Source organism: Stegodyphus dumicola, chromosome 1 (assembly GCF_044657685.1).
Source record: "Stegodyphus dumicola isolate Sdum_Otavi_A_Nest chromosome 1, ASM4465768v1".
In the NCBI taxonomy this organism is placed as follows: Eukaryota; Metazoa; Arthropoda; class Arachnida; order Araneae; family Eresidae; genus Stegodyphus; species Stegodyphus dumicola.
The window spans coordinates 187808811-187831076 of NC_140768.1; the positions used below are offsets into that span (position 1 = coordinate 187808811).

The 22266-nt window shown below is 31.6% G+C and overlaps 1 protein-coding gene across 27 annotated transcripts in view; it reads right to left on the reverse strand.

Moving 5' to 3' along the window:
- Positions 1-22266, reverse strand: part of trol (terribly reduced optic lobes) — a 743500-nt gene that overhangs the window by 47920 nt on the left and 673314 nt on the right. For all 27 annotated transcript variants that reach the window (XM_085823935.1, XM_085823887.1, XM_085823928.1 and 24 more), the window contains 6 exons: positions 13454-13552; positions 12487-12678; positions 3818-4078; positions 3287-3449; positions 2393-2490; positions 321-593 (listed from right to left, as the gene is read on the reverse strand). In XM_085823935.1, the coding sequence (XP_085680061.1) occupies positions 321-593; positions 2393-2490; positions 3287-3449; positions 3818-4078; positions 12487-12678; positions 13454-13552 (1086 nt within the window). The remainder of the gene's footprint in view (positions 1-320; positions 594-2392; positions 2491-3286; positions 3450-3817; positions 4079-12486; positions 12679-13453; positions 13553-22266) is intronic.

Here is a 22266-nt window from a genome sequence, read left to right on the forward strand (position 1 = left end):
AAAATGCTATAACGAACATACTTTGTTCATAAGCTAGATGTCATGTAACTGAATGTTTTGTGCTACATGCTTTCAATGAACAATGTTATATATATTAAGTTACATGTAAGAACAATGTTATAATGTTATATACATACATTAAATATACCTATTCTACTTTCCAAAAATAGTTTCAACTGGTTATACAAAGAAATTATTATCTGAAATGCTCTGCTACACTGGTTAAAATAATTGGTTCTTCAAAAAATTCAGTTTTAATTGAGCAATTTTCAAATGCTTAAGAAGTAATAAGCAATTCACATTAAAAAGTTATAAATTACCTTGTATGGCTAATACATAATCATCTGTGAATAATCCAGCATAACTCTGTACAGTGCAGCGATAAACACCTCCATTTTCAGGCATTACTCCATTTATAACCAAAACAGGTCCTCGAATCCTCACATTGTCAGGCAGGGGCCCATCTTGAGCAACCTTTTGCCAAGATATATAAGCTGTAGCATCACCAGTAACTTTACAACGTAAATCCAATGTATCACCCATATTCACAATCTCTTTGTTAGCTTCAATGTTCACTTCTAATGTTGGGACCGCTGAAAAGATCACAAAGCAAATATAGTACATATCTCAGCATAAAGCCAATATTGTATCAATATAACAGAAAAATATATCTTAAAGTTAGCTTTAAATATGTTTTAAGCCCCTAGATGACATCTGTTATAGACCTTTACAACAATCAGTAAATTTGTACATATCCAATAAAACTTTGTATCTTGCATATGACCTAAAATTCAGCCAGTTCTTAGAGTGCTTGAACTTCTGCTGGTTGGTGAGGCAGGGTACTTTCATTCCATACATTGTTATTTCAATGAGGGTATGGCATGGAAATCCAAGAATAATGCTGCTCAACAGTTCATCCTCTTTGGCATTGTACCCGCTCAGAAATAACAAAGCAGTAGCAAAACATTTACTGTTATGCTTCTTTGCAAGCCTTTTTGGAAACCCAAGTATTCAGTAACAGTTTCATGCAAAATTGTAAGTGAAATTTCAGGAAATAACTACAGAAAGATAGGAGATCATAAAACATCTAATCCTCTGAATTTTTGCATCAGCTTGACAAACTAGTTCATCACTCACAGTAGATGGCCGGCCACCTCTTGCTTGATCATGCACATTTGTTCTGCTTGAAATGAATAACTGAACTCCTTTTCTAATCATTTTCTCATAGCTGTATGGCCATGCTCTTCACAGATTTGCCTATGGATTTAACATGTTCACAAAGTCCAAAACGTGAATTATGAAATGAATTTCACAGTTCGCAGAACCTTCTGTAGTCTTCAATATCTTTAGTATACTTTTAAATTGTGCAGGTTTAATATTTCTTGTTACCAAACAATTTTCTAGTGTGTCTTGGATATAAATGGTGATACTGTCTCATGATTCAATTATGGTTGCTATGGTAATGAGCCTGTCAAGTATGTAATTTATGTGTTCCATTCTTTTTTATTATTGCTACAGTGCTTTTGAGTGATGTGTGCATTAAAAAATGATGTGCCGTCACGTTGACAGCATTTCTTCTATTTTAAAGTGTTTGTGTAAATAAATAAAGCTACGGTCCACTTTTTGTGCATCTTATTATTAACCAGTGTATAACAAACTTTTTTGAAAAAACTTTGCTTTTTAACTAAACAATTATTGTTACTTTAAAACCATTTCTTTCAGATGCTGGGATAAAAGACACCTTTACACTACTTTACATTACGAAAACAAATGCTTCAGAATTTTTAAACCATCTCCTGGATGTTTTATCTAAAACTGCATTTACGTTAAAAACTTTCACTAGATTTCAAATGCTTCTGAAGCATTTCTTCCTTCTTGTAGTTAGTATAAAATACAGTGTCATAAATGAATGAACTTTATTGGTAGCCATGTCTACATGATCATATCTCAATAATGATACGAGACACTTTTGCTTCAATTAATTTAGAAGAGCACATGTGCATAAATGCAGTGATAAAGAAAGAAAGCCATATATGTTTCAAATGAACATGTACATGTGTGCTGAGACTTGAAACAGCATTATCAGAGAGAACTTTCCTGTAGACCTCATATGGACTTGTAATTAAAAAAGATAAAATTTAAATATATTCTATATTACCAGATATGTGGGCATATTATTTAAAAATACAAACACATTTCCTTTTGAAATTGAACTAACAATAAACTTATTTCAGTTTATTCAAGTGAAAGAATAAAAATTAATTAAAAGTTTGGAAGAGAGATAAAAATAAATTTTGGAAATGCTTTTATAGAAAGAATTTAGAAATTGACATTGCCAACATGAATACACTATTTTTAGATCAAGAAAGAGCAGAAATATTTTTATACTTACCTCGCACATTAAGTGTTACATAATCTCTAGTACGACCTGCAGTATTTGAAGCAGTACAAATATATCGACCTGCATTCTCCATTCGGATGTCCTTTATCCTAAATTATTACAATTATTCAGTATATGAAACAGAAAAACTCAGTGAACTTATTTCATGATTTGAACATAAAAATTTTAATCTGCATCAATTTTCTATGCACAACAGATAATAAATAAAATTTATGTCCAAATATTTTCAAGCACAACTTGTATTTTTATATTAATATCTACTATTAAAATATTCCATGACCATAAAAATTTATGCATGTTTATTTATAATGGACATAAAAATTAGGTCCCATAAATTCAAATGATCATATTTCAGTTGACACTACAAGTCAAACTCAGAGAACAATATTTTTGAAATATAAAAACTGCCTTGAATATGATACACATATTAAACCATTTACAGTATTAGAAAATTTTTATTAAATTACTTCTGAACAGACAAACTAAAAACACAGCATTTAATACACAAGAGTATTAAATATCTAAAATATTATTTACATTTTAATAATAAAATCACATTTCAGATTGCAATATTTAACTACAAATTTATACTGCACACCTTGTATTATAAATATTTTGACTAAATTATTTTTACAAAACTTACCTCCCCAAAAGTTAATGAAACTGTAAAAAACTCATAAAAGTATTAATTTCAGTTTAAACAGTTTAAAATGTCATATTTGACTGCATCTTACAACTATTAATCATTTAGTCTGTATAAAAGAAACACATAGATGTAAAATTTTATGTGTTTGCATTAAATTAGGCATTCTTGATAGAAATCTAAAATTATTAAATTTTCTAATGCTAATAAATATCGTACTAAATGCAAAATACAAACATTACCATAATTCATTGTTGATAACTTTTGCATTATTTGGCAAGGGACTTCCATCTTTACTCCACTCTAACTGTGGTGCTGGAGAACCAGCTACTGCACATTTCAACTGGATGTTTGCACCTATAAAAGCTGTTTGCTCTTTTCGAACATAATCAATGGGAGTTTCTTCTGAAATAAGAAAATTAAGCATACCAACTCTTTAAGAGTTTTTACAATGAGAATCTGTAAGTATTTACAAAATTCAAAATAAAATTTAATTTTTCTGCTACACTAAGAGATGTGCAAAACATTTCAAAATGTTATTTTCCTACTTATATTTATGAAGATGATTTACATTTAGAAACAGAACTAACATACTGACCAAAATGATAATATTCATTATATGAATTACTTATGCACCTAAAGCATTAATTTTGGTCACTACACCAGAAACCTACTTAATCTTCTACCAATAACTTCAAAAATACACTTTGCTAACTAAACAAATTGATTTAAAATTCCAGAAAAAGTGGAAAGAAAATTTTTTGAATTATTACCATTTACAACTACTTCAGCTACTCCCTCAGCTTTACCAGCAGCATTAACTGCGGTACACAGGTATCTCCCAGCATCATTAGCTGTAATTCCTTGGAATGTCAGATCTCCTCCTGACTGAACCATATTTGGTGCCAAATATCCTCCTATACGGCTCCAGTCTATTGAAATTGGTTGATCCCCAGTTGCAGTACATTGTATACGAATGATATCACCAATTCTAGCTGTTTGTCTAGGTGGATTCAATTGTATTCTCGGAGGAGCTATGATATAAAATCTCCCATCAGAAATACATACACACAGAAATACATAGGCTATTATACTCATAATGATTAGTTTATAGAAACTGCTGATATTAGTAATACATATCTCACCTCTAGACCAAACTCCTTTAACGATGCAGCAAAATTAAATTTAAAAGGTCAGATATTAATGCAATTTATTTTACCATAGAATGTATTACCAATATATCATATGAAAAAACTAATTAAAAATAAATATCATATCATAAAAAGTATTACCAACATATAAAAAAATTTTCAGTACAGTTCAAAATATTCATAATGCACTAAAGTGGAATATACAAGTAGGATTGCTATTTAACTAAAGAAAATGTTAACTTTCTGCTTAGATGTTTTGTTTTTATGGCAAATCTATTCATAATAAGATGCAGCATATTTGAAAATGTAAGTAACATCAGGATTTTAATCAAACTCAAATCCTTGTGGTTACTCAAAAGTTATTGAGTGCTCATCATTAAAAAAGAATGTCTAAATTTTGTTTTAAATCTAAGAATTAAATAGTGCACAAAAAGTTTTTTTCTTTTCTTTTTTTTTTTTTTTTTAAACTTTAAGGAAAACAAGCCTTGATTTTCAACAGTTTTTATATACAAACAAACAAAAAATATATTGAGGAGAGGGCAGCGGTGCATAGTATTTAAACCAAGTGTCTTCATTTAAAATTTTCTTTTCAGAAAATTCTAAATTTCCTTTTTTATTTAAATATGAATTATTAGATGAGGTTGCATGTTTCTAGTTGTCCTGCAGCCAGAACTAGTATTTAAAAGCCCTCTGAGAACAGAGCTACATGCCATATAGTCAGCAATATTTTTTAAAAGGGTTCTCTTGCACCTTGAAGAATAATTAACTTGCCTAAATGCTCCTCAAATCCAATTTTGCTACTATTAATGCAAGACTGAATGTTGATCAACTATTACAGTGCATTTCAGATAAAAGTATTCATTATCTTCAAAATTTTTTCACAGTGCTATAACACATCGGATGTTTTCCTCAATACTCCATACTGGTATAAGAGTACCCAAGTGAGATTCCATTTGTGTACAATTGAGAGAAAAACTGACCATATACCTGGCACAGTTATCACCCCACATTCAAAGTTAACTCATATTGTGATGCCCTACCATATTTATAAAACTGCATACTCTGACTGTATACAGTTCAGTAGTGAAAAACACAATACAGTCAAATACCAAAAATCCGCCAACCTAAAATCTGCATTATCTCTCAAAATATAAACATCCAAATTTTTAGCTTCCGGAAATTGCAACATGGAGAATGAAATATTGAAGAAAAATACTTACCGAATAATAATGACTCATAACGGAAATACCAGAGCAAGAAATACCAAATTACTGACTTTATGATAAATGTGCCCCCCCCCCTCCAATCTGCATCGAGGTAAAAAATGAATCAGAATTTTTGAAAAAAATTCTTTCAGGTGACCATTCTATTTCACTTTGTGATTATAAAAAAATTCACCATCAAAGACTGCATTTATTTATTATCAAAATCATAGAATTCTGTTTCCCAAACAACATTAGTAAATGCCTGTTGTAATGTAGGTTCATCTTCTCTGTTTATTGAAACAGAGTGATGACAGTGAATTTTTTAGTTTTAGGGTCAGTTAAAGAATTGCTTTTATATTAGAAAGAAAGAATAAATGAGGACGCTTTGAAAGGAAAAGATATCGTTGAATGTATGATGCATTTAGATGAGCCAACACTGGCTCATCAGATGACCGATAATGAAGTCATTGGCTCTGTTTTGAACTCGTCACAGCAAGAAAATGATTCTGACACCACCACAGATTGTGAATTTGATAGGAGTGAGAAAATATCATTTATTGAGAGCTTGGAACATAGTGAAAAATACCTAAAATTTTTAAAACAGAGCTGTGTCCCAGAGCAAGAGATTATGACTCTTACCTTAAAAAAAAAAAAAAAAAAAAAAAAAAAAAATCTGGAGCGCCCTAGAGTTTTAAAACAAACCTCTACCAGAAAAATGTAAATGTAGCATGTAAAAAAATGAAATATTTTATGCTTTATTAATATCCCTTATTTTTATATGTCTTTATTGTATATGTCCTTAATGCTTTTAAAAAACCCTGTAATCATTGTAATATAAATGAATAATCTATAATAATTTAAGGCATATAATAAATTAATGTATATAATAATTTAATTAAATGTATTTAATATGCCTTGTTTATTATGAATATTATGATTTATCATTTCTGTCCTGAAATTCACAAAATCCTAAAATTCGCAAAACCTCTGGTTCCAAGCATTGCGGATTTCTGGACTTCTACTGCATACTGTAAAAATGGGATGGCAAGTATATGGCATGGAATATGGTTTGTACACTTCCTACACTAAAAGTGTAATAACTGGATATTAAGGATTTTTAAGGACCACCAATGAAAACATTAAGGACCTACCGGCAAAACAAAACTGAAAAACTTTTAAACAATTAACTAAGCAACCACTTTCACTTTTGCAATACAATTTTAAGAATAAAATGGGAAAATGTAGGATGCATCATCATTAAACACAATCTAATACTTAATGTAACTATGAAAAACAAGTTTTAGAATAAAACCAACTCAAAAAGTATTTTCAAGTTCATCTACATTTTATACTTGCAATATCTGCCCATATTTTAAAGAAAATTTTTATGGTAATTATTCAAATATCTTTTATTTTTTAAAATCATTTATTAAAAAAGGACTATTAAAATCATAGTCTAAAATTTTTTTTGAAGTTTAGAGAAACAGATTCTGAAATGTCTTTGCATTGCTACACTATCAAATAAATACCCAGAGACAAACGTAAAAGTTTTTGCTCATAAAAAGATGCTTACTTATGTATTGAAGATACTTGTCCTGGAAATGTCTTATTTTCCCATTAAGTTTGAAAAATATTATATCTCATTACTGAATTCAATTAACAGTATGATATTCTAAATTTGAGCTTTTGTATATTAAAGCGCCAAATTGATTAGTAGCATTAGAGTGACAGAATTATTATATAATAATAGAAGACTTCTATTTTGAAATTTGAGCTCAAAAACCAAATCAAAAAGAATTTTTTTGTGAGAAAAAATTTGAGCTCTTGTATTAGGCTGGCAGATTTCTTATGCAGTATAAGATATTTTTCTTTTGAAATTTGAGGCCTTTTATTAGAGTTCCAAATCAAGAATTTTGTTGTGTGAATCAAGTTAACCACTTGTGCTAAAAAGACGCGCCACGCACGTCGAGATGCATTGTCTAAAATCGCGAGCAACGTAAACACAACATCGATAGGCATTTATCGCAAAAACGAAAATAATGTGGTGCACACATCACCTAACAATGAGATTGTTTATTTCTTGAGTTACAGCTCTGGATCGCACTCGCTAATGCAGAGCGGCATAAATGAGACACTTTATCGCTTGTTATATTGTAGCACACGGCACCACAACCGTGAAGTTTAATCATAGTGCAAGTGGTTAAAGAGTTGAATTTTTATTTACTCTAGTATTTCTTTATTAAGAGCAATCTTGGCAGATTGTTTTTTGAATGAAAAGCATAGGTTTTTATTGCACTGAGTGTTTTCTTTGAAATAAAATACTCTGTCTCATATTTGAATTTCTAATTTTACAACACAAATACGTAAATAAACTGCTAGATTGTGTAGGTTGATTTGAAACTTTGTATACTTGCTAAAAGTGTATTTGCTTTAAAATTTAATTTTGATACTCTATGGAAAAATTTTCTATTACAACAATATCTTTTCTTGCTAAGAGTAGAAAACAAGATTTAATAAAGGTAGCCAAAGAGAATTAAGTGGGAACATACCACTTACTAGTAAGGTCCCAGAAATTAAAAGTGTAATAACTGGCAGAGTGTTAAGATGAGGAAGAAGTTAATTCTAAATCAAGTAATTGCTGATTAAGAAGCTAAAGAAGCTCAAGAAGTGAAAGAAGAATATCTGGCTCAAAAAGTGAAAGAACATCTCGCTCTGGAAGCAAAAGCACTTGAATTAGAAATAAAGTGGTTGAATCCAAAATCGAGAAATATGAACTAGAGTATCACCAGAAAATATAGTTGAATCGAACCCAAACCCAATAAAACAATAAAATCCAGTGGCCATTAATTACTCCCAAATCTGATGAAACAAAGGATGAAATGGGGCTAGATTTGATTAATTTTGAGAGATGAGGTCTTAAGATTGGGTAGCTTTTGGGTGTTTACCTGCCAAAATCGACAATACGCTAGTTGGAGATGCAACTAAGTATGATTACTTAGTTGCCTGAAAGTGTATTTGCAACTAAGTATGATTGCGTGAAAAATCTGTATAAGTGTATTAAACAAAGCTTTAAGAAAGAAAAATCATAGAAAACAGGGTTTAAAACCACAAGAGGGTCATCAAAATGGGAACAGAATGCAAAGTAGCTATCACAGTAAATGCAATCTTAAGAAAATCTCAGAAGGTTTTAATACTAAGTCTGTAATTAAGACAGAATTTACTAATAAAATTCACGAAAAGGAATTTGAAAAATCGAGACAACCTCATTGTTTGGATATCACTCTCATCTCCAACCTCAATGTGATAAAAAGAAGCAATTTGGAAACTGTAGCCTCAAATGGAATTCTCAAAATTAATTTTAAAGTACTATGGCTTCAGACACCAGCCTAGACAAAATAAATGTCTATAAAAGTGCCATACTTAGAGACACTGGTGCAATTTTGCTCTTAATTTGCGAAAGTATGTAAAGCCTTTCATGTACATGAGTGGAACTGTGTAGATACGGACATCTCTGGAAGAACATCCAGTCTGCTTACGTTTGGTTGAGATAGAACTTAAATGTGAACTTGGTCATGTAATAACAAAGTCAATGTGAACTTATTCATGTAATAACAAAGATTCAATAATAAATCTTAAGAAATTCATTAGACTAAGGAATGTACCTTTTGTAACAAAACAGCTACATTATTTGAAGCAAAACGAGATGAAGAAATTCAAATTCATATGATAAAAACCATTCAAACTCGAGGTCTAGTAACTTCTAGAAGAAACAGAAAATCAAGGCTAGACAGATAAGTTAAATTAAGCAACTGATGTTAGGGACAAAGACAAATTGAGTTAAAATGATATTTTGCCTGTTTAGGAATTAATTGTTCTGAATTAGATCTTATAAAGGCCTCTCCAGAAATATTTATATAAGATCAAAAGGGAAGCACTGAAGCCATTATATGAAGCTAAATCTTGTAAAGGTACTTGCATAATACCTTATCTGAAAACATCAGAAAACATCAGATTTCCATATAGTAGACAGAAGAGATACTTAAATGTTGTCTATATTTGATGAACATATTCTTAAGGCTGTTGATAAATACAAATATATACCAATATAATCTAATCATTCACGTATAAAACCATGTGAACCTGCTGTTTTAAATAATACAGTTTTGCTCCCTGAAGATAAGGAATTGACTAAAATTATCCCTTTCGCTCATTTTCAAATGAAAATAATATAAATGTTTCTCAAGCTTCTATCTCTTCTCCATCTAGTATAAATAAAGATACATTCATGATGAAATGCAACCTATAGATGCATCAGAAAGATCTGCAGATAATCTTGCAACCCAAGAAAATAATTCTTTTAAAACTAGAATTTTGCTCTAAAATGGAAACATGCCTATTGAAACTGGAGACCTGGAGACTTAGAGAAAGTCCTTTTTTCAGATCACAATACACAAAATTCTGCAAACAGTCCTCATCAAAGGTATCAAGACTGGACGAACTGAATCTTGATAAAAATGACTTTGACTTTGAAAAGCATGACAAGAAACTTTTTAATGATGATTATTATGACATTCAAGAAGAAAAATGTCCACAATTTCCTCATGATGAGGATCTCTATAATGAAGATTGGGATTATTGGACTTGACAATGTAAAAGTGATGTGTGGGGTATAGAACAGCTTGATGAAAGCACTTCTGAAGAATCAGATACTGAGGTTACAAATTTTTAATCAGAGTTTGAGAAAGAAATGATTGATGATTGAAATCCTGATTTGCTAAAGCAATTTCTAAACTAAAAACAGAAGGAAAAAAAAATCAAAAGAAAGAAAAAGAAAATCAAAACAGAGCATAATTGAAATAAATAAGTAAAAATCACACACACACGCACGCACGTGCGCGCACACACACACACACACACACACAAAAAAAAAAAAAAAAAAAAAATTCTTCACTAGTCAGTTGACTTATCACTTAAATAGAACATTTCCCCAAGAAATAATTCTTCTAATAAAAGGAACATTTTCAGCTGCCTATAGGAGACAAAAGATATACTTTATCTGATGAAAGGTTGGGTGCATAGGGTAGTAATCCAAACAAATTTCATAGCAAAATAATATATTCCCAAAAATAATTTACTAATAAATTCTTTATTCTATGAAAATAAAAACTTTTCTCTGAAAAGTTTTCCATGAGGAGTTTCAGATTGCAACATCTTTGCATTGCTGTGCTGCCAAATAAATACCCAACAAGGAATGTAAAAGTCCTCATGCTTAAAAAGATGCTCGCTTGAAGATCTTTGTCCTGAAAATGTTTTAGTTCTCTGTAAGTTTGCTAAATAAAACGTTTGATGTTTGACAAAAATGGTTTAAACATTTCATTATAATGATTATACAACCAATTTATTACATTAGTTTTTAAAAACATGTTAGAATAATTATACACTTGAAGATATAAAAATTCATAATATTACAAAATATTTCCAGCTTTTTAATCTGAAATTTTTCGAGTATTTTAGCTTATTTATAACTGCTTCCCTTTTTTAATAACTTTTCTAAATTCATTTCTTTAATAAATAAATGTTCCTACTAGTCTCTGCAGCATCTGCTAATTTGTTAATAATTTCAACAATGAATCTTTGAAGAAAAATATCCTTTAGCTTTATGTAAACAATTCCCTTCTCAATAATTTTATTTATTTTAAATTTGCCAGTTTAAAGTTGGCAGTGAATAACAGAACTCACAGTGTAAAAAGGAAAAAGTTACGTTTTTATGCAATAAAAAGAGCAGACTTTAATATCCACCAAGCATATGTCCTTTAAATACAGAACTGGTAACAAATCACAAAATTAGAGCAGTTTCCATAAAAGTTATTAAAATTTTGTGAAAGTTAGTACACTTGCATCAACTGTGGATTTATAAGTCTTACTAGAACCTATAGTCTAAAAGAAAAGCTGCCTCAGCAGTCAGCCACCATTGTTGATCCTTTCTTTATTTGACTGATTATTTCTTCTCTAAATGGAATACTCAGAATCAAAATGGATGAGTGGTATTCAAACCGCAGTCAGAGTTTCAACCCTTACTTACATAACATAAATTCAGATTTTATAGAATTTTTGTCCTCCTTTAATACCATTATAAATTTTCTCGGTCCCAAATTGGGTTGTGATCCACAGTTTAAATATCACTGCTCCAGCTGGTCCTCATTATTCCTAGCAGCACAGCAAAAAGTGCAGCTGAGCTTCCAGCATAAATATGTGCCTTCCCAAAATTTAGATTGTCAGATTTGTTCAGAACATCTTTTCCCTTTTTTGAGTATCTTATATAAGTCTCTACCATATCCTTAAAGAACTTACATATTCTTTGAAAACAGGAGTAGAAGCATGAGTTTTATGAAATTTGATCTTAAACTTCCTTCATTTTCACCATTTTTTAACTCACATTTTCATTACAGTTGATCAAAGCGTACCTATATGTAAAAAATCCAAGATTTTTTTTTTTTTTTAATACACAAACAGTATTTTTGTTACAAATAAATATGTGTGAATAACCAATTAGAACTGCAAAACTTTCTTTCTCCAGTGAATAATCTTATCTTTTTTCAACATCCGATTCAAATTGCTCTGTTATGAGCCATATGGTTTGAATTCGACTTTCATCCGAAACGTTAATTCATGTTTAGAATGGACTTACAGAAAAATTATCTAAATGCCAGATGAGGAAAATTAAGGAGCAGTTGCAGATTTTGGCTCAAATTAAAACCTTTAAACAAGAGGGAGAAACAACCCTAAGACCTAAGTCAATCCTAAGTTAATGACTGCAAGAACCTTGGCAAAAGCAACTGCTTTTTTTTTTTTTTTTTTTTGTATGGATGCATCAAACTAAAAATATGTATCTTCTATAACATATCATATTTAGAAACTGGCTTAAAAATAAAGATAACTCAATTTTGCAACAGATATTTTATTATCTACTACAGCAATAAACAGAATTAATGAATAAGCCACATACAAATTTTAAAAACTGTTGAACATAAGAACCAATGCTTAAAATCCATTCTTTCATAAATTTTTATTATTTAACTAACTTACCAACAACAGCTAGCCTGGCTTTGGCTGTGAAAAGAACAACGTCACCTTCAACAATGCCTAAACAGGAATATTCTCCAGCATCCTCAGGCTGGACATTTGGTATATATAGTACTCCTTCCCGTAGTATGTGGTTTGCTGGAATTTGGCCACCATCAGTTTTAGTCCATTTTAAATATATATCCCTATCAGTTCCTGAAGATGAATCATATTCCAAATTAATAGCTCTATATATTCTATATTTATTTTCATTTACATTAATTATTAAATCTTGAACTTTTACATTTTTTTTAACCTTGTTATAAGATAAAAAAATTTATCTGCAAAGTAATGGATATTTTGGCTGAAAGATAAAATTGCCATTGAAAATGAAATTTTGAAGCTAATAGTTTGAAAAATGAAAGAACTATATAAAAAATTAGCTTATGGTTTTAATTAAATTAAACTATCAATAACTAGAGCTTCTAGTGCTATATAAAACTTGTTTTGTCAATATGCAAAGATGACCTCCAAAAGGGAATTTGAAAAATTAAGTTTCATTTAATCATATCTTTGACAATTTATTTGTTTGTGTCAAGGTAACAAATGCATATAATGAGTTGAGACAGTATTCTACAAATCTAAGAGTGAAATAACGTAAAGCATCAGCTATCTTTTATAAATCTTTTTTTTTTTCCATTATTAAAACTGAAAAGTTAAGTACTCTACTCAGAATCACTATTTAAAATTAAATTTAGATTAAAAAAGTCTTAATTTGAAGTAACAGTAACTCTAAAGTTAAATTTAAACTAAATTAAAGTTTTAAATATTTTTTTTAATTTATTACTTATTTGAAGATATAAAGAAGTATTAATAATTTTTAGATATATATACATTCTTAGCACATCAAAATAACTGCAGATTATGTTGCTTTAATTACAAATTTATCTATAAATAATAATATGCTTATTTAAAAATGGAAAGCAAATACCTCTCACAAAACATCTTAATTCCACGCTGCTATTAACAGCAGCAGTAGTAACCCTGTCTTCAACCATTATTTCTGGCACAACAGATTCACTGTCTTCCACTGAAACCAAAAATATAAGTAAGTAAAAAGATGCATTTAAATATAAGTACTTTAATTCTGAAAATTAATAACTCTTAACTGAATCAAGAAATTGGTTGTAATGCAAATTATTCATTAGTATTTTGCACTTATGTAAAAATTTAAATTTAAATTAATAATATATTAATATTTATTATATCAATAATAATTATTATTTATTGAACTATTATTTATTATACATTAATATTAAAGAAGATATTTAAAGCAAATACATTTATTAAATAAAAAAGATCTCAGCATTTATCCTATCAATAACTATTCTGCACATTTCAAAAAAATCTCTCTCTCTCTCTCTATATATATATACATTCACAGTCACAATAGCTTTGTTTGCATTATATCAAGAAAGCTAGAAACACATTCTTAGCTATCATGAAAACAACACACATTATGACAGACACATACATAATCCATAACATGTGCTAAATAATTGAATTTACTTTTAGGTGACCATGTGCTCTTTTTCTTTTTAGAAAGGAACTTGCTCTGATATCAGCACATTTATCTCCTTATATGATTACAGAACAATTTTAGCATGATTGTTGTAAGACATATCAATACTAGAAATAACTAGTATAAAATATGATCAAAACTGTTTTCAAAAGAAACATAAATTTGACTCTAAAATGTGACTAAATTAGGTAGATTAATAGATTTAAAGCAAAGTGCATGAGTGCCGCCTGTCTATGGGAAGGAATACTTTCGTAGAGACATTTTAAAAAGAAAATACCTCATATTTATGTTAAACATGAGAAAACCAAGCTCAAGCATCCAGTTTGTTCACCTGGTTTTGAATCAGAGTTAAACTTCTAGTGCTCAGTGACCTTAATGTTTATAGATTAGTTGTTTTAATTTTATCTCATTAGTAACTCCTAAGCATTTTTTAGCTTTACATTATTATGAAAGTTCTGTTTTAGAAAATGCTCTTTTTTTTCTTTTTCTTTTTTTTTTTTTTTTGTGTGTGTGTGTGTGTGTGTGAAGTCATTTTTACTATGGAGTCTACGAAATAAAGTTGGCTTGTTAAACCATTTTGACCAACTTTCAAAAATGAGTTGATGGATGGTTTGGTTTATTTCATCATGGCAAAGCACTCAAGGGCTATTTGCCTACAAAAATCGATGCTTTCACAGATGACTTTATATAGAAAACTGGCTCATATACTTGTTATAAAGATTAAAAACACCAATGCAGCCTGCCCATTTGCCTGGATTCAAACCCCAGACCGAACTACCAGTGTTCAGCAACTTTACCACTTGGCTGCTGGTGGAAAATAAATTGATGGAATGCTGTTCTTAAGTTTAATATTTCTCAGCCTTCTTAGGAAAGATTTTTGAAGACATTATTTGCAAATTAAAGCCAAAATCAAAATGAAAACATGAAATGGATCCATAATAGGAAATAACAGAGTGTTGAGAAAGTGCCAAAGATTTAGTTCACAAATCTTTGCGGAATGGCAATTAACATCTATTGATCCATCAAAAAGTTGAAGATTCAGCAAAAAAAGATGATTTTGTAGCAATAGAAGGCAAGTTTAGCTGATGGAAGAAAAGAGGAAACATTGTTTATAAACACATTCAAGGTGAAATATAAAGATGCTGATTTGCCTGCTGCAGGAACATAGTTGTCGAATGAATAGCTTAAATTGTCTGCAAAGTACTGTCTCGAAAAAATTTATAATATCAATAAAACAGGTCTGTACTACTATCATGCATTGTTTAAACATATATATTTATTTAAAACTGAAAGTTAAAAAATTGAAAAAATATCAAAAGATCATATAGCTGTTTTATGCATCATCAGTAAACATCGTCACTGGAGTAAAGAATTTACCAATATACTATAACTGTAATTCAAAGATGTGAATGATGCCACTAATTTTTAATGGATGGTTTCTGAAATGCAATAACAAGCTGAAGACTTTATTATTGCCTTCTTTTTGTTCATCACTACTAACATCTAAGGTAAATGTTGTTCTTAAACATAGTTATACATTTGCCTGCAAATACTACAGCCATAATTCAACCATATGTTCAAGAGAACATTAGAGCAATGAAAGAACGTTATTTTCATGAATTGTGGCAATGTGAATCAGTTATAGCATAGATGACATGAATATAAATACTAACCGATTAGCAAGGAAAGCTAGCCTTCTTGATGCGCTACATTTGCTGAACAGATCTTGGAGCTCCATTTCAGAAAAGACAAAAAACTGTTTTAAGCACACCAACCTTTTAATAAATGACGAAATAGAGGGAGAAATAAAAATAATGTTTTGAAACTAGTATGAATTCTGATGAATTGAATACTTGGGTTGATACTAATGAAAAACTCAAGTTGGAGTATCACAAATAGAAGATGATATCGACCAGTCACTTTCTGAATACCGTAATTTCCGGAAGAAACGCCGCGGCGTTTACGTGTTTAAAACTTAAATTTTCAGCGGGTGCGGCGTTTCTACCCATGCGGCGTTTAGGTGCACTAAAAATAAAATATTTCCTATGATGGTCATTGTACATAGTTTGGATGGCTTGTCATTCATTGTACATAGACTGGTGCTGTTCCCGCACGAAAGACCACTCAGTTGCTTTTTGCGAATGTTATTTTGTTTACATTCTTTCCCTTGAACGGACCTACATGTCTTATTCACCCTAAACGAGATCTCAGAACAATAACATTCTTCCCCTTTCAAATCAACATTCTCATCAGTTTGAATAGTCTTTCTCCTCTGCCATTTGATGAATCTTCTATCTTCTTTCCACTCCTGCCTTTTCTGCAATTTTTTTCAAAGGCGGACACGACTCCACCTGCCTCGCAATAACGAACTCCGACGTATTTCTCTTTCAGCATGAATGGATTTTTCTTGGCATTCTGCCAGATACAGATCCCATCAGTTTGGGTAAAAGTACTTGTTGGATAGTTTTTAAGTCATATATCAGGACTTAAGTTGAGTTTTTGCATCTATACGGCCCACGACGATGTCATGCGCAATTTAATCTATTGCAGCGTTTACGCTGATGCGGCATTTCTGTGTAATTTTAATTTTTTTCCCGCCATTTTTCTCGAGTGCAGCGTTACGCTGATGCGGCCTTTCTTCCGGAAATTACGGTAAATACTAATAGATTAGTAAGGAAAGCTAGCCTTCTTGATGTGCTTGCTACATTTGCTGAATAGATCTTGGAGCTCCATCTCAGAAAAGACAAAAAACTGTTTTAAGCATACTAACCTTTTAATAAATGATGAAACAGAGGCAGAACTGAAAACAATCTTTTGAAACTAATATGCACTGTGACGAATTTAATGCTTAGGTTGATACTTATGAAAAAACTCAAGTTGGAGTATCACAAACAGATGATATCGACCAGTCACTTTCTAAAATAAGTCACAGCAAATCATGTCGTACACTTTCTGTATAAGATGATGAAACTAATGAATTTTCTTCAAATGCTGACACGAGGGAGGGATTCTCTACAAGTACAGTCAAAAGTCTTTAATCCGGACTCGTCGGGACTTCGGCGATTCTGGATTATCGGTTTTTCCGGATTATAGATCATCAATTTAAATCTGTTAAGATGGCATGCAGAAATTATAAAATTAAAAATATGAAACCGTAATTTATGAAATAAAGAGCAATTATGATCTAAAGGGTATCAAAATTTACAAAAAAAAAAAAAAAAAAAAGCTTAATATTTATTTGTTTACTTTATTAAATATTCCTTTCAACACGCGCATGCGTAAAGCATACATTATGCATAGTCAAGATTAGAAAATTCCAGCCAGAAAACTATTTGATGTGTATTCGTGATATTTATAATGATGAGGAATTTGATTTAAATCATACTGAAGACGGAGTACATCGAGATGAAATACTACATTTAGTAAGGAATTATAAGCCGAATAAAATAAAAACATCTGCCCTGAAGATAAGGATAGTGCTGACAGGTCAACTTCCAGTTCATTGCGCGCCGTGTCGCCGCAGAGCAGCGTGAAATTGATAAACAGATTTCGAAATGGTTAGAGAAACAAAGGATATGCCTTTATCCATTTTTTGCAGCAATTCCACTTTTTGTTTGATGGACATGGAAACATGCTTTCACTTTGTAGATCCTTTGGCAGCTGCAGAATCAGAAATTCTTTCTTACATAATCAAATTTCAAGCTTACTTTTATAAAATTGCTCTAACAGTCTGCAAAAAATAATAAGCCGGATCCATCTAATACCTTTATTCCCAATTTAAATTTCATAATCTAATACCTTTATTTCCAATTTAAATTTCATAATCTAATACCTTTATTCCCAGTTTAAATCATTTCAAATATGAAACTATCAAACTATGAAAGTGACTCATGTTGAATATCTAAATAACAAGAATCTCAGAAGATCCAGATAATTTAAAAATCTAAAGAACTGAAAACTCTTACTTTTGATATATTTTTTTAAAGCAATTAATAGTCAGAATGGCTCAAAATACATACTTTAACAAATCTTATTTACGGTCATTTAAATAAATTGTAAATTGTAAATTTGTAAGTTAAATCAAATTAAAGCAATATATAGTATGAATACTTAAGCCCTTATCACATACGATATTTGTTGCCGGAACAAAACGTTTGGTGGAACAGTTCTGAGAAACGCTCTTTGGCGAAATAGGGTTACCATCTTCACTTGGTAAACAGGCTGAAAGCCAAACAAGAATCAGTTATGGCTCAGATTGGTGAAAGTGACGTTTCCTTTCAAGTGACGTTTGCTTCTTCGTGTTGTTTTGTATCGCTCACACTCTTTTTGGTTTAAACTTTATTGTTAGTAATGGAAGATAATAGAAAAGTGATTGTGTTAGAAGATTAACCCTTAACTTCCCAATTTTTTAAATTTCTATGAAAAAATTATATCAGCTACTTCTTAAGTAATAATAAAAGGAAAAAATATTTTTTTTAAAAAGTAAGCAGTTTTAAATTTAATTTCAGTCACTTTTTTGTTTGTTGCAGAAGTGCAACATTGCGCAGTAGTGCTGTAAAATTACAAAACTTTTTTTTATATATGGATTTGATTATTCATTGTGATAAATTGCTTTAGCCTTACATACAATGAAAACTTTTAAAGCAGTTATTGACTTTGTTGTAAAACGTCCCCTACTTTACACTTTTCGCACTCAGTTTGAGTGTAGCTCTTGCAGTTTGGAAACTTGCACAGTATTTTTTTCTGACCATATTGGCCAATGATTTATACCATCTCTACGAATGTCCTTACATAGAACGGATTGGGCAGTCCCTTTGCATCTTTTAGTCCGAGACATTTGCTCTATTGAAGTATTACTAGGTCTTCCTCTTTCAGCATTTCGATCGTACCCCATTTTGCATAAGCACGATGCAACTTCAGATTTGAATTTTTGTAAATTCATTAGATTTTTTTATTATTATTTTTATTTTTTCACATTTCTTCATTGTTTCTTTAATTTGATCAAATCCAAGCTCTTCTGACCAGTATGCTCTATAGTTTGGCAGGTGAACTAGAGATGCATAAATGCAAATACCCAAATATTGATTTATTTCATTCTGTGATATAGTCAAAGGCTTACTTGGATTCTTTTGAATAGCATATCGTTTGCTGTCTTCATAAATGTTACTTATGATCTCTTCTGTCCATAAATATTTAAAAAATTGGTACGTAGTGTCCAAATCCGTAATTTCTCTTGGGAGCGTGTCATCTCCATGGAATTTTATTACTTCTTCAATCAATGAAATGTTTTGATTTTTCCATAAAATATTCTTTGAAAATGTATTATTATTCTTAACAGTTAAATTTAAAAAAGGTTCTCTGACTGAAATACACCAGCGGTTGAGCGGTAAAGTCGCTGAAACACTGGTAGTTTGTTTTCGTGGTTTTTTCCATGTGTTACTTGTATACAAACCAGTCTCCCTTAGGAAATCCTCCACGAAGGCATCCCTCCACGTAGGCAGATAGCTCTCGAGGCTTTGCCATAATCACACACACAACACTGACTGAAATATGTGACGTTCCAACAGATACTTCAACTTCTATTCATGAGATGGCGCCACGTGTAAATCCAGTTCTTAATCGGAGCAGCAAAGTGACGTCATTACTCACTCAGACTTTTCGTCAGACAACTGTACACGACGGTAGCATGAACTGTGTTCCGAGCTCTGCGTTGATCTCTGCAATGTAATTTAAATTGTAATTTAGTACTTAATATATTCTTTTGTTATAGGAGATTGTCTACTCTTATTTTCTTTAATTATACCATGCATTAAGCACACGACCACCAAAAGTGGTGACCTTTTGACTGAGCACGCTACTGACAATCGATTTTCAATGACCCTAAGCCACATGCATCTAAGGCATTCTGAAGAACTGACTAAAAATAACAACGAATATGGACATTAAACGTATGCTACAATGTATCCCTTCAATTATTTCTAGAAGTATTGATATATATTGCTTGTGTTTTTTTTCAAAGTCGTGCATATCATCGCAAGGAGCTTCAGCAAATCATCAATGTGATCTGTTCCGTTCCACTGACTTTGCCAGTCGTGCAATAATTCTTCGATCATTCAACTTTTGTGACAAATGTGATACAATAGTGATTTTCGCTAAATGTGCTACATCAGTAATTTTTCTGCAACGTGCTATGGAAAAATTCTTCCCTCAGTGTTCGAAAGTAGTGAATTTTTTCCCCATGTGCAACAGTAGTGATTTCCTTTTTCCTTCGAAAGTGTCTTAGCAGTGTGAAGTGGTGATTTTGTGGGTGCGCAATACAAAATGAATGCATCATTTTTTTTCTCAAATAGAGGTTTCTTTTCAAATGCATTTCGGTAAAATAATATCTGTGCGTGTAATTGCTGACCCTGTCTTATTTGTGTGTGTATAGTTACGTAAAATTTTCTGCATGGTTAAAATATTTATTGTTATCATGGTAAAATATCAATAGTGTATCCTCATGCTACCATATTTGTGCTGTTAAGTGTTTATTAATTAAAGTGAAAATTATCTATCAGTATGCCCGACGATATTCCACCAGAGCCACAAATCACACGCGTTGCGGTGAAGCCACCGCCTTTCTGGAAAAATAATCCTTCATTGTGGTTCGCTCAGATCAAAGCACAATTTTCTATCACTCGCATTAGTGAGGATTCTACAAAATTCAACCATGTTGTTGCAGCAATTGAGTCTGATATTCTGAATTCAGTGCATGACTTAATTCTCAAACCACCTGATTGTGATAAATACTCCAAACTGAAACAGCGGCTCATTGAAATCTATCGAAATCTATTTGAAATTGAAATCTATTCAGAAAGTGAATCTTCAAAAATACATACTTTACTACAAGGACTTGAACTTGGGGATCAGCGACCTTCATACTTGCTATCACGAATGCGTGATCTGGCAGGAAGCCATTTTAGTGACGACTTGTTGAAGTCACTATGGCTTTCGCGTCTCCCTTATAACAAACAAATAATTCTTGCTGCTTCCAATGAAGATCTAACCCATTTAGCAGCAATGGCTGACAAAATTAATGAACTTGTTACTCCAGCTTATGTCAGTGCTGCTAATGCTGCACCTTCCAGTTCATGCCTCGAACAACAAGTGGCTGAATTGACCAAAAAAGTATCTGAACTCTCTACAAGTCTTCATGCTTCACGGAGATACAATCGATCAAATCAGGGCCCACGTAATAAATTCCGTGCCCGAAGCAATAGTCTATCTCGTCACAATACTCGAACGCAGTACAAAGAACCCACAAGTGGCATATGTTTTTATCATATGAATTTTGGCGCTCAAGCTCGTAAGTGCACCCTTCCATGCACTTTTGAACAAGCGGGAAACTAAATGGGCGGTCTTCTGCTGGCCAACAGAATAGTACTGGCTGATCGTTCAACTCAGTTATGTTTTCTAGTAGATACTGGAGCTGGCATATCAGTGCTCCCGAGAACTAAAACAAATGCTCACCAACTTAATAAACTTGTACTGTATGCAGCCAATGGTACCCAAATTGCAACCTACGGCAGCAAACTATTGACACTTGATTTAAACTTGCGCCGGACTTTCAACTGGCCTTTTATTATTGCGGATGTAACTCAAGCAATTATTGGTGTCGATTTCTTGACACATTTCCACCTCCTAGTGGATGTCAAGAATAATTGCTTAATTGATGCTACAACTCAGCTGACATCACAGGGCCAAGCTTCTCACATATCGAACATACCTACCAATATAAGTGTTGTATCGGGCAGCACATGGTTTCATCGGTTATTACCAGAATTCCCTGACATTTTAAACCCATCCAAATCAGGGCAGCATACTCATCAGCCAGAAGTGTATCATCACATTGAAACACATGGCCCACCTGTATTTTCCAAGCCTTGTCATCTTTCTCCAGAGATGCTAAAAGCTGCTCGCAAAGAATTTGAATTCATGCTAGCACAGGGAACCATTCGCCCATCTAAAAGTCCATGGGCCAGTCACTTCACATGGTTAAAAAGTCTAATGGTGACTGGCGGCCTTGTGGAGATTATCGTCGACTTAATGCCGTCACAGTCCCTGACAGATATCCAGTCCCACATATCCATGACTGTACCCATCTTTTTCATGGAACAAACATATTTTCTACCCTCGATCTTGCCAGAGCATATCATCAGATCCCAGTGCATGCTGAAGATGTG